The sequence below is a fragment of the Agelaius phoeniceus genome, chromosome 6 (assembly GCF_051311805.1).
Source record: "Agelaius phoeniceus isolate bAgePho1 chromosome 6, bAgePho1.hap1, whole genome shotgun sequence".
Taxonomy (NCBI): domain Eukaryota; kingdom Metazoa; phylum Chordata; class Aves; order Passeriformes; family Icteridae; genus Agelaius; species Agelaius phoeniceus.
The window spans coordinates 12,462,028-12,478,709 of NC_135270.1; the positions used below are offsets into that span (position 1 = coordinate 12,462,028).

A 16,682-nucleotide genomic window follows, 5' to 3' on the forward strand; every position below is an offset into this window, starting at 1 on the left:
ACTTGCTTGACAATTAGTGCAACTGGTCAGTGCTGGTTGTTGGAGACATTAGATTAAGTAATGATTCATGCTTTGAAACCTCAAAAAAAACCAGACCAAAATAGCAGAGATGTAGAGCTTAAACGGGGGACTAAACATTTTCTGTGATGTTGAGATGTGAAATGAAATTCATGTAAAGTAGAACTCAGATGTTTTCCTGCATGCTTTGTGCTTTTTCCTGCATGAAAGATGTCTGAGCTTAAGAAGATAAACATTTTTCTCCTTTTGGTGGCATTCTTTGATGTCAGAAACACTCTTGTACTAATGTCCCTGTTGAAATCAGTAAGCAACTTCCACCTCTTTCTTTAATTTGACATCTGCTTTTAATTGAAGATATGTGATTGTAGATACATGTCTGATTAAAACACCTTAACAAATTTAACCTTCTTACTATTTCAGAGAAATCTATTGAATTAAGGCTGGCAAAAATAGATCACACTGCAGTTCACCCACACTTGCTGGACATGAAAATTGGACAAGGGAAATATGAGCTTGGATTTTTTCCTAAGCTTCAGTCTGATGTTTTATCCACTGGCCCAGCAAGCAACAAGTGAGTAAGCTAAGGCAACAGGTGCTGAATCTTGGCAAGATCTATAGAACAGCACTAAAGCAGAGATCTTAGAAAGCAAAGTCTGTTTTAGGGTTGTTTTTTTCAAGTGGGAACAGATCAGATGATGTGGGGTGGGGTTTTTGCTATGTCTGGTTTCTCTTTTTTTTGGTTGTTTTTGTTTTTTAAATATGGACTTCTTGAAGCAAATTTACTGAAGAAAGCTCTCTTATGTTTGAGATGATCTTTTGTGTACTTGGAGTTACTTGCAATTATTGTCAATATAAAAGCAGATCCCCTTATTTGATCTAATGTAGGAACTAGCAAATATTTTAGGATATTTTCTTATAAAGACCTTGAAGGGGGAGGGGCTATGCTTAAATTGTCCTTGGAATTGTGACCAAAAAAAGGAAAAATACAGAGCAAATGTATGTGATTGAATATTCTAAGCCATTTTGGTTGCCCAATATTCCAGAGACTCTTTGTGTGTGTTTGCAGCTGCGCTTTGGCTGATGTAACTGATGTCAGCATGTTCACAATGTGTAGAATGCATAGAGTAAAGTGGAAACCTCTGATTGCCTCTGCCCTTGCCCTGCCTCCTGACACTTGGCTGATGTTATTCCCCACGTGTAGGTGGACAAAGAGGAATGCTCCTGCTCAGTGGAGGCGCAAGGACAGGCAGAAGCAGCACACGGAGCACCTGCGGCTGGACAATGACCAGAGAGAGGTGAAAATTGCTCAGCTCTAGAGATGTGATGTTTTTTTTCTTTCCTAATGGCCTGAGAAATGCTCTGCAACCTTTATGAAATGTCTAGACAGTTACTTGCAGCTCTTGTCTGCTCTCCCTTAAGTGTATTTAATACAAATGAAGTAACAGACCAAAAATACTTAATTTTCTTATTATAAGTTATGTCATTTTTGCCCCTTCTCAGGACAAAATTATTTCATCCCACATATAGGAGAGTTCTCTGAATATATAATCACAGGATTTCAAGTTGTTCTGCTGTGGTTTTTTTGTCTTTTAAAGGGGATGAGAGGGAAGAGGGTAATGAATAGTTTTCTCCATCTATTTCCCATCTCTGAATAACTTAGTGACCCCATGTTTCTTTTGTGTATTTGATGGAGGAAAGATAACCACCTCTAGAGAGGGGTGAATTTCATCCTAAAATCAGGAGCATTGCCTTTTGGCCTAAGTGTCTTCTGTAAACCATAATAAAAGTATTAAGGTGACAGAGTGAGAGACAACCTCATTGCTAAGGTGAGAGTGTGAAGCCCACCCAGACTGTCACGTTTGTGGCTGCCTGTTTTTGCACAGTGCAGTCTGATGCTGATTTACCCACCTTCTGAACTGATGAACATCTCTCACCACTGCTCCTACAGCTGACACAGTTTTTCTTTGTGGTGAAGTGGTTTTGAAAGATCTGGGTGAAGTGAACTAATTACAGTACAGTTTCTGATTCATATGGTACAGACTGCAAACTGTTATACCAGGTGTTGATTTATGGGTAATTCCAAGAATAGACTGGCTCAAAATATTAGAGGGGTTTTTTTTGGTTTACTAATGCCAGAGTTTTGCTTTTGTTTGTGTGTTGTTCATTGAAAACAATATTCTCTTGCCTTGGTAAATATCCTTAGAAAAGCTTAGTTTTGAATTTTAGTAGTCTTGTGTCTGTTAGGATAGTGTTTTGAAATTCAAGTGTGTTTGTTCAGTTCATCCTTTTATGGTAGTGATGGATTTAATTGTCTTCCTAGTGTACTCAGTTCCGGAATTTACTTACTGGTTTGTTAAAATTTTGTTGAATTATAGTGTCATCTCTGTCATCCATAACCATGTAACAGAAAAATGTCTGCATAATAAAAAACCTCTACGAGTAGTTTCTGGCTTTGACATGTTCCATATGCTCAGCTAACTCTAAAGTGCTTTTTATTAGATGTACCAGAAATGAATAGTAGTTGATTTCTAACCTCATTACTGTGCTAAACAACACAATTGTTAAAGCATGTAAACTTCTGAGCTAATTACAAAGGCAAAAATCTACCTCTGGTCTCTGGGGTGTTTGGTTTGTTTTGTTTTTTAACTGATTCATCACAAGTTCATTTCCTATGGGAGTTACTCTGTTGCAAAAGGCAAAAAATATCTGAGGAATACTTTGAAATGCATGCTCAGCTGGGGGTACCGAGTGCCAGTGGTAATGGTGCTGCTGTTTTAGGGGTTTGTGCTGTACCTCTTGGATGACATAATGGTGCTTGAACATGGACCCCTTCTCTGGGTGACCCTCAGACTTGCACAGTAAATTTGAGAGTGGGGAGGGAGCTCTTCTGAGATGAACACTGGGGGTCAGGCTGAGCAGAAGGTGTCAAACTGCAGCTTTGGGAGTTTTAAACTAATTGAAGCTTTGTGGCAGCCAACAAAAATCTGTGCAATGGGGACTTTTTACTTGCAAACATTTGTGCCCAGTGGAGGGCAGAGTTTACACCAATCCACTGATTTAACACCATCTTTTCTTTTTTCCTTTCAGATTCATTACTTACGAATTTATGTTTATGTTGAATGCTTGGGAGTTCTGCATTGTATTTTGTCTTCACTCTTTTCCTTTTCTGTTTTGCATGCTTGCTTTTATTACTTCATATGTCTTACCACTTTCACTTTACATCTGCTTGGCTTTTTGCTACCAACTTATCCTGCCAGCACCTGGACTTTTCCATGTCAGAGCTTCAGTTGCAGTTATGTTTAGACTGGGACCAGCATGATTGGCCCTTCATGCCCTCTATAAAATCTGTGTCAGAGCATTATCTGGTATGTCCAATGCACAATATGACTGTAATCATAGTTCTGGATAAAGATGCATAATTTAATGTGTACATCATAGCTCTTTAGTGCAAGGCCAGTGGAGAAAATGGGGTTTTCCCTCTTTGTTGTCAGTGAATAGATTTGTCAAACACATTTCAGTTGATCATTATTTCAATGTAAGCTAGAGAGGTTTCCTTTTAATTTGACATATGTACTAATCCTGAGTATTCCTTCAGTGCCTGTACAGGACTTTGTCACTAATTCTCATTTAGCTGTGCCTCAACCAACCTGTGATCACCTGGCTTCCAAAATATTTGTCATATCATTCCTGTCTCTGGGGTGAAAACAAAGGCAACTCCTTGATGGCAGTAATAGGAGCAGAAGAGCACTTTTGAGTAGAGTGGGTTCAGGAAATGATTTTCCTCAAAAATGCAGCTGGTTCACAGCTGAGAGATGTTGTTATCATTTGCATTTTGCAGCTGCTTCCTGAAAGAGCAAAGTTTTCTTGCAGTCCTCATGTAGACCAGTCTGCCACTTTAATACTCTTGGTCTAGGTAGTTTTTGCAAATTTTCATTTAAATGAAACAGATAAAAAGTTGACAGTGGTGCAGGGAGTAGTTGAATCTCTATGCATCTTGAATATCCTTGACAGTTTGTATTGTGTTTTGTAATTCAGCAATGTGTGTTCTAATACTGTGTAGCCAATATAAATGGGGATTTGACCTCTGGTGAAATAGCAGTTTTAAGTGTCTCAGCCCTTAATAATGCTGGATAAAAAATGGGCCTTTTCTGAAAGAGGAGATACTTTCCTCCTCACTCCAGAGGTGTGGGTTATAAAAATAAATTTACCTTTTTCTCTTAGCCAAGTAGTCTCACTTGCACTTTTGTCTGTGTCCATTTTCTCTCCCAATGCAGAAATACATCCAGGAAGCCAGGAACCTGGGCAGCACCATCCGGCAGCCCAAGCTCTCCAACCTCTCTCCTTCAGTAATTGCACAAACAAACTGGAAGTTTGTAGAAGGCTTGTTGAAGGAATGCAGAAATAAGGTAACACAGAATAATCCTGCTCTCCTGCACCTCATATCCTGCACCTCATATCCATCCTTTCTGGACCATTTTGTATCCAGCATGTTTGAACCCCCCCCACTTTTCTGCCATCTGTTTCTGCTTTATCCCTGTAAGGATTTTTGCATGGTGGTGAGAAATTAATGAAGAGATAATGTATTCAGAAATACTGCAAGGAGCAGAGACTTTATCAAGTAGATTTATGATAGAGATTGAATATTCTGAAGGGTCTTTACCATCCTGCTGCCCAAGTCTATTATAGCACATTTCAGTTATAACTAATGAGACAGTACAATTTCAACAGGAGTGAATAGTCCAAAAGAGAGGCTTGTGGGGAAAATACAGCAGCTTTTCTCATAACTATATTTCTGAGGTGTATGCTTTTAAGCACTTAACAAAGAAATTTGGCATTAATTTGTAGACATGCTTCACCAGTACATATTTGACAACATATTAATCTGAAGCAAATGTTAATGTTTATAAAAATACAGCAGAGAGAATAATTATGAAATAGACACATTCTTGCCTAAAGTTAGTGGGGGTACTATAGTAATTATATAGAACTTTTCATAAAACTCTATTTAGTATGTGCATCTACTTCTGATTTCACTTTATGGAACTGCCCAAATAATCCCCATCCCTTAATAGAGGCGCAAGAGATGGTGAAGGTTTTTGAAGGTGGACTTGGCTCTGTGAGAGTGAGAAATTGCCAGAGGGAATGAGGGGCAGAAGCAGCCAGGGACTAACTTGGACTTCTTAATTTCCAGCAAGACTGTGCAGAGGTGCTTAAGGGAGTATTCCTCATTTAAAAGCGAGTCCAGAATATGAACAAAGATGAAAACGTGCAAGAGACGAGTGGAACTGCTTCCCTCACCATTTTTTCCTCCAGTTGGCTGTATGATGAATATATGTATTGTGACTGGGAGACTGTACTTGAGAAGCTGGTGAAAGTTTTGGTGGGCAGTATGAAATTGTGCACAGTTTAGGAGAATATGGCTCATGGGGAAGCTCAAGAGGTGCACTCCAGAATGGGTTTGGTTTAATCCAAATGCCCTTCTGGCAGAGCAGCATCTCCCAGGAATGAAATACCTGTGCTACTTGGAAACACTTGGGTGCATTCACCTCCCCTGGGAGGAGGGGGACAAAGTGTGCTGCTCTTGGGGAGTGCATCCAGTAGTCACCAAAGCACGATCTGTTTTGTGGCCTTGCTGCTGAGCATCCAGCTTGTTAATGTGTGACCTGCTGTTCCCTTTGCTGGGGTCACTCTGTGGAGAATGATGTGCCCATTTGCAAACCCTTTTTTCAGAAAAATGATGATGAGCAAGATGAGCACTGCTGCTGTCCTGGCTTGAAAACCAGGAATAAAAGAAGAGCAGGTCTGCACTAGTGCCAGAAATACATATATACAGCCAGTTATTCTGCCAAAACTTTATCATGTGCTTCCTTATTGGTCCTTTTAAAAGTGTAAGTGATCTTGGAAGTTCCTGGGAGAGATTTACCTCTCTTTTACCTTGTCCCTTTTGAGACTAAGAGGATGTTGGTTGAGAAGATGGGTCGAGAAGCTGTGGAGCTTGGTCATGGTGAAGTGAATATCACAGGAGTGGAAGAGAACACCCTGATAGCCAGTCTGTGTGACCTCTTGGAGAGAATATGGAGTCACGGTCTGCAAGTCAAACAGGTGAGGAATAAATGTTCCTGTACATTGCAGAGCACACTTGCCTGAAGCTGTGGTATGCTGTTCCTCTCTCTGCTTTCAGAGAACACCTTTAGTGTGTTTGTAGATGTGTTAAAAGACTTGTGTGTCCTGCAGTCTTTTTTATGTCAGTTCCTACCCCCTGTGTGTCTCCATGTTGTGGGATATGTGTAAGTGCACTTGCAGATGTGTTCCACAGATGACTTCTCAGAGGACTCCCCATTTAACCTGGGATTTTCATTTGGTTTGGTGGGTTTTGGTAGTTTTCTTTAATAGGATGGTAAAAAAGACTCCAACTATTGCTATGTTCTTAATGTTTTTGTTAATGAAGTTGCATAGGCTACAAGGCAGCCTATCCCAAAGGTGCTCTCAGTGGGATGGGGGAATTGTTTTCCTGAAGGATAATTTAGTACTTCAAAGTAACAGTCTTGCTATTTTAGTTCTTCCTGGGGGCTGTAGGGGTACTTAAATTATGATTACAAGATCACTTGCTAGAGGTGGTGGGGTTTTGTGTGAAATTAATAATTGTTTTGCTCTTCTGTTTGGAGTCACTTGTGGGACAAGATGGAGATTGGAGGGCCTTTACCAACTTTACTTCTCCCTTGTACAAAGGAGTAGCAAGGGTGGAGAAGATTATATTTTTTTTTTTTTTAAGAATATATGTTCATAATCCAGACAACTGTAATCCAGTATCTCTGTTCCCAGCAGCCAAACACCGGTGTTTAACTCTGCTCTCCTTCAAACTATCCAACAGTTTTCTATGTGAAGATTTATCATGTGATTCTCTCCCTTCCCTCTTGTATATCACTTAGGATAGAAGCTGTACTGCTTTCATCTTAGAAGACAGAGCATCAGTTTACTCTGCTTCAACCCAGGTTTGGGCCTTTCAGAGCAGCAGACGGCCAACCCTTCATAAGGTTAATGCTTTGGATTGATTGCAGATGTTGGCAAGCAGTGCTGAATGCTGGAATAGATAGAGTGGTGGAATAGAATAGAGGCCTGATGGAGGAAGTGCAGTGTATCTCACAGTATGATCCACAGTTCAAAAAAAATCAAAAGTAAAAAAAGCACCACCAGTTGTCTGTGTGCTCTGGCCTTTATGAAATATGCAAAAGCCTGCTGTTTCATACATTGATTTGGTTTTATTTTTCAATAATGAGCCAAGGAAGACTCTTCTTTCTCAACTGACCATAGTAATGAGGATGGCTTTCCTTCCACCCATCCCTGCTTCTCCCTCTTCCCTGCTGATGAACCCCAGTAGTCCTACATTAGCTACCTACTGATCTTTCCACGTGCCAAGGGAATCCATGCCTTCCGTTGTCCTGAGCGATGCAGGGCGGTTGTGATGCAGGATCTAATGGCTGAAGCAGTCTGGACTTTGAGAAGGCCTTGGTTATTCCCTTGCCCATTCTCTATCCCACTACTTTCCTTAGGCTGTCTTCCTTCCCCTATAGATGCAGCTTGCCTCATCATTGCTATTTGGTGAAGTTAAAGGAGAGGTCCACGGTGCTGGAGGAGCGGGCAGGCACTGCATGAGTCCTCACATCTATCATGGTTGTTGGCATCACTTTGCTGCAGGACCCTTTGTTGCTGCTTTCTGTGATCTGTTGCAGTTCTCCTTGCCATGGCAGCTGGTTGCTGAACACTAGATTGTGTGTGCATGTGTGTGTTTATTGGGAGAAAAGACAGTTCTGGATGTAACTCTTTGCTGGGTGATATTTTCATGCTCTTTTTTATCTGTTTATAATAAGACTTGAAGTTTTGGCTTTCCATATTGGATCTGTCAGGTACACACAAGACACAATGGATTTTTTTAATATCCTCACCACTGGATGCATATTTTTGTATAGATTTGTCATCACAGATGTTACAGACAGTCTAGGATTTATTCTTCTGGAGGCGTGCCACTTCTGGAATAATCCCTCATGGTCAATAGTTCATTATGTCAACTGCAGGGAGCTATAGGATGGAAATGGTTAGAGATTTTTAAATATAGTTAAAAAAAAAAAAATTAAAGATGATCTATCATTACTGCACTTCTGGGAAGGCACTTAGATAATTTTTGATGAAATTGATAGTGTGGAATTGGACAACTATTGCTTTACAGTCATGGCTTCTTTCTGCACAAAGCTGTAAATAAAAATATGGCCTCATAATATGACAGCTTTTCTGAAATGCAGAATTGCTAAATCTTCCCTGGGCAGGTTAATACAGTACTTTAGGAAGATAAGTAATACTAATTATCTGTCAGTAATTCCAATTGATGTGCTGGAGAGCTTCTGTTTGCTTACTGCTGCCTTTCTGCAGGTTTGCAAGCTTATGGTTTATTATGTGAAATATTTTATGATGAATCCAAGAATCTTTATAGTTGCCCAGTGATTTTCTCACTCTCTGCTTTAAGCCACCAGGGGTTTAAGAAAGCAACATAATGAGCAAGGTGCACCTTTTAACATCATATGATGGATTTATCTTGGCCTAAATATTACATCCCAAATTCTGACTTTTAAGTTGGTTTTACAATGTGTAGAACTGGGGTATTTTTACTGATAGGCTTTCACTGTCCTGCTTCTATGTTGGGATATCTTACTGTATTTGTGATTATGCAGGTGCTTTGCCTGATGAAATTGAGGGGAATCTTTTGAGGTTGTAAAAATGGGCAGCATTTATCCTTAGCCCTGAATGACCCCGAGGGGAGCAGGACTTGGCCTGGGTGAGTCTTGCTCAGGCTGGCTCTGTGTCCCTTGTCATTTACTCTGGAGAGGCAGAGAGAGAGACCCACAGGACAGGTCACAGCCTCAGATTTAAGACTCTACAGCGTTTTACAAGCCTTTGAATGTTCTCTTGTCATGGTAATGAACTAGGAGGGAAGAAGTTCCATTGACTTCTTCCTGTTACCAGAATCATTAGATCCCAGGAGTCTGACTCTTGCTTTTCCTTCTCAGCCTCTTCACAGCTCCCAGGCTCCTCCCACTTTTGTCTTATTTTTGGTTTTCACCATTGAGTTTATAGGGAGAAACATCTTTAAAGCAAGTTTTTGTCATGGCTGATACTTTCAATCATGTTTCAGACTTTTTTTTTTTTTTAATTCAGCTGGTAGTGATTTCTTTAATATTTTTTCATTTTAGGGAAAGTCTGCTTTGTGGTCTCATCTGTTACATTACTTAGAAAACAGACAAAGAAGAACCACATCAGGCAGCTTCAGTACCTCAGGTAAGATAGGCATCTGCTGGAAGAAGATGATTAAAAGTTGTGAGTAAGAGCTGCCTGCAGATTTACACCAAGGAGTTTTTTCCCCTGGAAATACCCTTCACTCCATATAACTGAATCAAATATTATGGCTACTACAGATTTAATATGGGCTGGTATGTTGTCTCAGTATGTTTTATGGAAAATAAACTGGTTTGTATTGTGCCCACTTGTTTGGGTCTGGGATCTGACTACCATGGTAGTCAGGAACCCAGAAATAGCTGATGCTTCAGAGATAGGCTTTGAAATGGGTTGCTCTGGTACATCATCCTCCATGAGACACGCAGGCCCTGCATGGCTGCAGAGCAAATGATCTTATGGGTCAGGGTGGAAAACAGTGTAAGCACAAAGAATTGTGCTCTACACCCTGAAGTTCTACATTATGGCTTGAAAAACAACTGAACAGGAGGCTTACTGTTAAAAACTTCAACTGAAGAAACATTTTTATTTTTTGTTGGTTGAACTGTTGTAGTAGAAGCAATATTGTGCATAAGATCCACTAATAATATGTTTCTAGGATTGTTAATGTAATTTGTAAAACATTACTTCTTGTGTCAGGTGTGGGCATAGGATATAAATTTGGAGACAACAATAGGTTTGGGGGAGGCAGTGGGAGCCTTTTTTTATTTAAAGCTGCTGTAAGCAAAGATTTGAGCATTAGTAACGTGCACAAGATCCTGTAAGCAATCAGAACTATAGATTTGGAAATTTTATGGTCTCCTCAATGTCCCTTAGTTCATAGTGGTTTTGTGTATCAGAATAAGTCACAATCAGTTCCTTGCTTTCTAACTTGGGTTTGAGGGCAGGTACTGTATTCAACATAGAACTTCATTCTGGAGTGTAATTTGAAAGTTAAGAGTAATAATATTGCTTGAAAACCCCAAAATGTGATATTTAAAAAGTGGTGGTGCTACAGGAGTGTGCAAAGTAATAGCTCAGTAGCACAGAATGTGTGGTGTACTGAGTACAGCATATTTAACACTTCTCTGGTGTCAGTAGTGCCACTCAGGGTCACTGCACAGCAAGAAAGCAGGGCAATCTTTAGAAAATAATACTTGATTACTATATGTCTTAAGCCATTTAATGTCATAGCAATCCCAGCTGAACCTGCACTCAGTAATGGGCTGGTGCTCAGTGTGTGCTGATCTGTAGAACCATCTGTGTAGCATTATTAGATTTTCTTGTAATTTGGAGTGGAAATACACCACAGTACCTTCACAGTCACCAGCAGTACAAGAGCATAAATTGGGGTTAATTCACCTTCTTAATATTGATTTTAGAATCTTTAGATGGATTTCTCCTAACAAGAAATTGTTTTCTTCTCAATCTAGGAATACTTCTTGATTCAGAAAGACGAAAGTCTGATACAAGTCCAGCTATGTCACCTCTCAGAATCTCCCTCATCCAGGATATGAGGTGAGTTTGAGCTGTTAACCCAGAAAGCCCCTGAGATTTGCACACTTGTTTCTGTGTCTGCTGTGCACCATCCTGTGTTTCATGCAGCAGGAGGGGCTGTGGGGAAGGAACTTGTTGAGCTGTTTTAAAGTAAATAGTTCAGTGTTTTCATTGACCTTTACAGAAGCAGGTTCCATTCTGAGGAGCTTTTATATTGTCTCAGCTATTAACTTAGGGAAATACCATGACAAGGTTTTCATATTTTTAACATTTTGTGTATTGGTTTATTTCCACAGAGGTGTGGGTGTACTCCTTGTGTTTTCCCAGTCATTGCTGAGTTGGTTGCAGAGTTCTGAGACCACTTTTGCTTCTCAGGGAAGAATGCAGTTCAAAGAACTGGTTTGATTTAAAGAATGGGTTTATCTAACATTCAGTATTGTAGTGTGAATAAAACTACAACTTCTGCCCAATGCCTTCTTTTCAGTACACTGAAAAAGCAATATGCAGAACTTCTGAAACAACCTTGACAGGAATTGTCTTTTCCTTCTTTTTCCTTACAGCATCCATTTTTTTCAGTAGGGAAGAGTGAATTGAGGATTTGCCTGCCTTTTTAAAATATACCATTTGTGTCTTGTGTGCAAGAAAAGCTTCTACTGAGCATGCAAAGACAGTGTTTAATTTTCCAAAGCATTCAGCCATAAATATTGCAGTGATAAGGTCCAGAATGAGTCCTAAATCATGTGAGACAATGGGCCTGGTTTAGAATTTTGTAAATAGGGCACTGCATTGCAGATATTTCCTTTTCAGGCTCTTTTTCTCTTTGAGCTAGATTGCAGGGATTTTTTTATTGTGCTGAATATTAAGGTGATTATGTTTCTTTTTCCTGTAATTTACCTGATATTTTGTGTTCTTTGGAAAACTTCAGCTGAGCTTGGTTCAAAAGAGCTGTCATGCTTTGACAGTACCAAGCATGTCTTTTTGTTTTATTCCAGGCATATCCAGAACATAAGTGAGATCAAAACAGATGTTGGCAAGGCCAGAGCCTGGGTTCGCCTCTCTATGGAAAAGAAGCTGCTCTCCAGACATCTGAAACAGTTGCTTTCAGATCATGAACTCACAAAGTAAGATGGGTTATCTTGGGCAAAGCTTTTAAAAAAAATTCTATGTAATTGTTTGGGTTCAAAAATCCAGGTATTCCTATTTTTGCATCTGCTTAGCAGTGTGCAGAAGGCGTGGAACAAACTGGCCTTCCAAGTGTGTGAGCTGCTTGGGAATTAGGGTTCAGTGCTGGGGTTCTTGACATGTGTTTTTACATTTATAGCCTGCTCAGCAACATAAGGTGATTTGCTTTCATAATAATCACACACAGTGTTTACTGTGTGGAAATTAAAGCCATAGTAATTGTCATGAACTTTAATTGAAGACTTCTGTCTGGACACAGCTTAACCTATGCTGTCTGCTCTTCCTTTCCTCTCCTTCCACTCCCCATCTTCCAAGGAATTTCTTCTCCAATCCCCCTGAACCCCAACAGCTAATTATGAGATTTGCCTTGTCTTGTATTGTGTTGGACTTTCTGATGAAGCTGTGGCCTTAGTGAATAAGGAAAAGCTGAAGGATGGAGAGAGGACAGCTAATAAATCTGCCTGTATGTCCAAATTAAGATGAAGCCTCTCCAGTGAAGTCAACAGTTTGGATCAGGTTAAATTTAGCAGTGCTTGTCCCATGCAGAGCATGTGCTGTGAGAGGACTTTCCACACACCACTACACTCCATGGACCCCCACAAAAGAGAAGGAAAAAACCTCTTAACACTGGCCAGTGTTCTCTTCATCTGTCAGGCAGATTCTGATTCTCTGGAACAGAGGGAGACTGCAGCAAAAGTATGTTTAAAATGAAAATGACAAACAAAGGAGCAACTTGTACAGGATGACATCAATTCTCTGTAATCCTGTGTGCTTTGTGCTGCATATTTACATCTCCTACTTAGAGAGCTGTTGTAGGCAGAGTGGTTTGAAAGTGTGCCCCACTTGTTCTTAGAGGAAACAGTGCTGAGTTCAGTGAGGTACTAAAAGTAATGGTGCAACTTCTGCCATTTTACAGTTAACAAGATTGTGTTGTTCCTTTTGAAGCAGCTGTTAAGTGTTTTAATTATCCCATTCTCTTTACTTGACATTTGTTGACAAATATAAGGAAAATGTTACATGTTTGGTTTTTTCTAGTCTGCCAAGGGAACAGGGAAAAATCACATGTCCTGAGATCTTTGTGTGCCCAGGGAAACAGAGAAACTTTATCCTTTGAAGAGACAGGACAGCCCATACCCTGACAGTCTGTCAAACATGTGATTCAGATTGTGCAAATGAAACACAGACGTGGCCACCTTTTGTGAGACTTTTGTGGCTTTGCCACTCTTGTGGCTGCAGGCAGGTCAGGTTAATTTAAGGCTCGGTCTCTTTGTTTTCATTGAACATTTCCTGTCAGTCTCTAGTGTCAGGTTTGTTATGTGACTGAGAACATGCCTGTTTGTTGACAATCATTGATTTGTTTTGCAAGTTTCTGTCTTGCTGACTTTTTTGTAAATTGATACCTGAAATTGAGGGGAGTTGTCAGGATGCCCTGCCGGTTCCAGGCAGGAACAACCTGTCCACAGCTGGGTCAGCATTTCTAGTATCTAATTCCTGCATTCTGGAGAGTTTAGATATTCCTGCAGCATCAGTTGGATTTTGATATATTTTGGCATGCTCTTTTATGATTATGCCCAACACTTGGTATTATTTCTTGGTTGCCACCTTTGCACGCCTATCATGTTGGTTATGTCAGGAGCTGTGTATATCAACACTGAACTATTCCCTGGATCAATGTGCAGGCTGTTGTAGGCCCTGGGTGATCACCTATAGCCAAATACAAGCAGATAGCCCCAGTTTTTGCCTTATGTCCTTTGAGAACAGTCTGTCATACATCATGTGCTGGAAAGCTCTCCCATGGCATCCTCTGCTCAGAAGTAACTTAGGAAAACTCTCTTCACTTCAGTTCTGTCATTTTACATGGTTTAAAGAAGTCAGAATATTTTTCAAGAAAGTGCAAAATTCCTTTTTCCATCTTGGGGTGTTTTTGGATGGGAGAAGACCCTTAAACCAAATGTTACATTTGAGAGGTGGAAGATAATGAGAGCTGGACTGATTCACTTGGAGATGTCAGCCTTGCAGATACTCAGCGTATCTCGGCACGCTGTAAACTCTTGGCTCTCCCAGTATCACTTGTATCACTTCTCATTTGTAATGGCTTGCCCATTATTCATAGTGTACCTAATAAATGTGCACAGTAGAAAACATTTCACTGGAAGCATCTTGTTGCTGTGACAGATTATGTGTTTTGCTTTGTCAGGAAACTCTACAAGCGTTACGCGTTCCTCCGCTGCGATGATGAGAAGGAGCAATTCCTGTATCATCTCCTGTCATTCAATGCTGTGGATTACTTCTGCTTTACCAATGTTTTCACAACAATCTGTAAGTATTTGCTTTCCCTGCAGCTCTGATGTCTAGATTTGGTTGAGTCCTTGTCCAAAATTCTAAACAGCTCTGAGCAACATGCCCTAATGTAATTGTTCTGCTTTTTTCCCCTGGGATCCAGCTGTGTGTGCTGTATTGCTGTTTCCAAGATCTTCTCTGGTGGGCAGGAGTTTCTGTCCCTGTCACTTTTGTTTCTAACTTAGTGAGGTACATAGCTCTAATAATTTTAGTTGGGGGTGAGTTCTCAGCTGAAGTTTTTGTGGTGGGCTTCATTGCATGATACTAAATAATAAGTAATAATAATAGTATGGGGTGTTCACTATCAAGAATATTAATGCTTTCTTAATTAAAAGAAAACAAACCTTTCCTTTTTTGTGCTCAGGCTACTTTGCTGCATGCCTGTGTCTGGGTTTGGGGTAACAATGAAATGCCCGTTGAGGGTTGCATCAGAACTTCTGAGCATTTTTTTTTTCTTCTAGTTGTTAAAAAGATACCCTAGAGAAACTTTTAAGCTATTGTTGATAACTATAACACTTAACTGTGTTACAGAGTTCTCAAAGATCTGTGTGCCTGCTGCCACAGGACATCACTAGGAAGGCAAAATAAGGAAAGAATTTAGCAAGGCTTATGAAATTGGGGGTGGGATATGTGAAAGGGCTACCCTTGGTGGTGTGTTGTGATTCACACTTGTGTGTATGAAAGACAAAGCAAACAGACATCCAAGCAAAACAGCTTTTGATCTTGCAGGCAAGTTCTGGATAATGTGAAAATCTGGTCTGCTGCATGCAGTTAAACTGTCACTTACTTTAGGACTATCAGCACAGAAAATAAAAAGGGAAACATTTTAATTCATTCTTAAATGCTGTGAGCATTGGGCTTTTAAGAAAATCCAACCACCAAATGCTTTCTCGAGGGCACTGACAGCTGAGGAGATGCTGAGGGAGAAATGCATTAAATGCCTCATCTGAAAAGCCCTGACTGTAATCTGCTTAGGCACTATGAAAGAAGGGCAGGAAGCCAAGAAACACAGTGACCATTCAGAGAATTGGGTTTTATTATAAAAGGTTGGCTAACAGAGGGCTTGGCAGATGCTGGGTGGTAGAAGAGCATATACCTTGAGAGTCAGAGTGGGGACTGCAGCTCAGGTGATACTGCATGGAATTACTCACAGGTCAACCAGGGGTCCAGAAAGCACTTGAGCTATGTGTGGTGCTATTTAGAAGGGAAAACATTGCTTGTTCTTTTGAGAGATTGATAAGTCCTAACGTTAGCATAACTAAGAGTGACATGGCAGAGAGAAATGTGCAGCATTATGCTGTATTTTCCCTGGATTTGTTCAGCCATGGCAGTGAATGCTGCTGCCATCCATGCCTGTGAAGAAAGGCTGCAGTTAGTGCCTGAGTGGGACCTGGGGGAGTTGTACAGTGTCCTGAGCTTCTGTGCACTCCTGGGTACAGGAGTATCATGTCTTTACTTCCTTGTCACTAAGCTGAGGATAAGTAAGTCTTTGTGCCATGTTGTGAAGTTGGTAAATAAAAAGGGATTACACTCATAAGAAGGCATTATTCCATCCAAATTTCTTTCTTCACTTGACACTGTTCTGCTGTCAGCTCTGCTTCTTAGTGGCTGCTGTGTATGTGTACACTTCCCCATTGTCAGTCAGTGCTTAGTGTGTGTCAGCATGATCAACTGGGATCTCTGATGTTCTTTTAATTTCAGGGTGCTGCAGTGCTGTTTTATGACTTATCTTTTGCTCCTCTCTTGATTAAAGAGGTTACATAATGATTCTTCTTCATTTCTGAAGTGTTCTTTCTTTTGTGTTTGCAGTGATACCCTACCATATCTTGATTGTTCCCAGCAAGAAACTCGGTGGCTCAATGTTCACAGCCAATCCTTGGATCTGCATTTCGGGAGAACTGGGTGAAACAGGAGTCCTGCAGATTCCCAGGAATATATTAGAAATGACTTTTGAGGTTTGTGTTACTTGATACAAAACCTGGTTGGAGTGTTCTGTTTGTTCAGTTTCAAATTCTTCCCTTGCTGTACCACCTTGAAATCTGAAAGGGTGGCAGATGTGTCTGTGCTCCTGGTCCAGTGGTGTTTTTTGTATTGTTCTTCACCTGTGGAATGAATGTGGAATATCTTTGTGGTTAGTCACAGATAGTTTGTGCCTTTGCATAGCACATTTAACCTATATTTAATAACATGCAGAGCAAAATGACTGACAATTCCTTAGTGCAAGGGATAGACAAGGCTGTCTTTATGTTACAACTGTGGGAGGTGTCATATCCTCTTCTGTTGGAAAACAAAGAAGTGATTCTGCTCTGATTTTTCCATGTATGTTGTGTTCATTGGGTAAAATTGAATTGAAAAATCTAGTTCAGCTGACGTGCTCTGTGCAG

The 16,682-nt window shown here is 40.3% G+C and overlaps 1 protein-coding gene across 4 annotated transcripts in view; it reads left to right on the forward strand.

The window, feature by feature from the left end:
- The window catches only part of DENND5A (DENN domain containing 5A), a 62,530-nt gene that overhangs the window by 38,988 nt on the left and 6,860 nt on the right, over positions 1–16,682 (forward strand). For 2 of the 4 annotated variants that reach the window (XM_054634617.2, XM_077179826.1), the window contains 10 exons: positions 439–589; positions 1,220–1,313; positions 4,293–4,424; positions 5,968–6,120; positions 6,948–7,052; positions 9,261–9,345; positions 10,713–10,797; positions 11,769–11,897; positions 14,156–14,277; positions 16,108–16,253. In XM_054634617.2, coding sequence (XP_054490592.1) covers positions 439–589; positions 1,220–1,313; positions 4,293–4,424; positions 5,968–6,120; positions 6,948–7,052; positions 9,261–9,345; positions 10,713–10,797; positions 11,769–11,897; positions 14,156–14,277; positions 16,108–16,253 — 1,202 coding nt within the window. The remainder of the gene's footprint in view (positions 1–438; positions 590–1,219; positions 1,314–4,292; positions 4,425–5,967; positions 6,121–6,947; positions 7,053–9,260; positions 9,346–10,712; positions 10,798–11,768; positions 11,898–14,155; positions 14,278–16,107; positions 16,254–16,682) is intronic. The other 2 variants (XM_054634615.2, XM_077179827.1) reach the window with 1 other exon arrangement.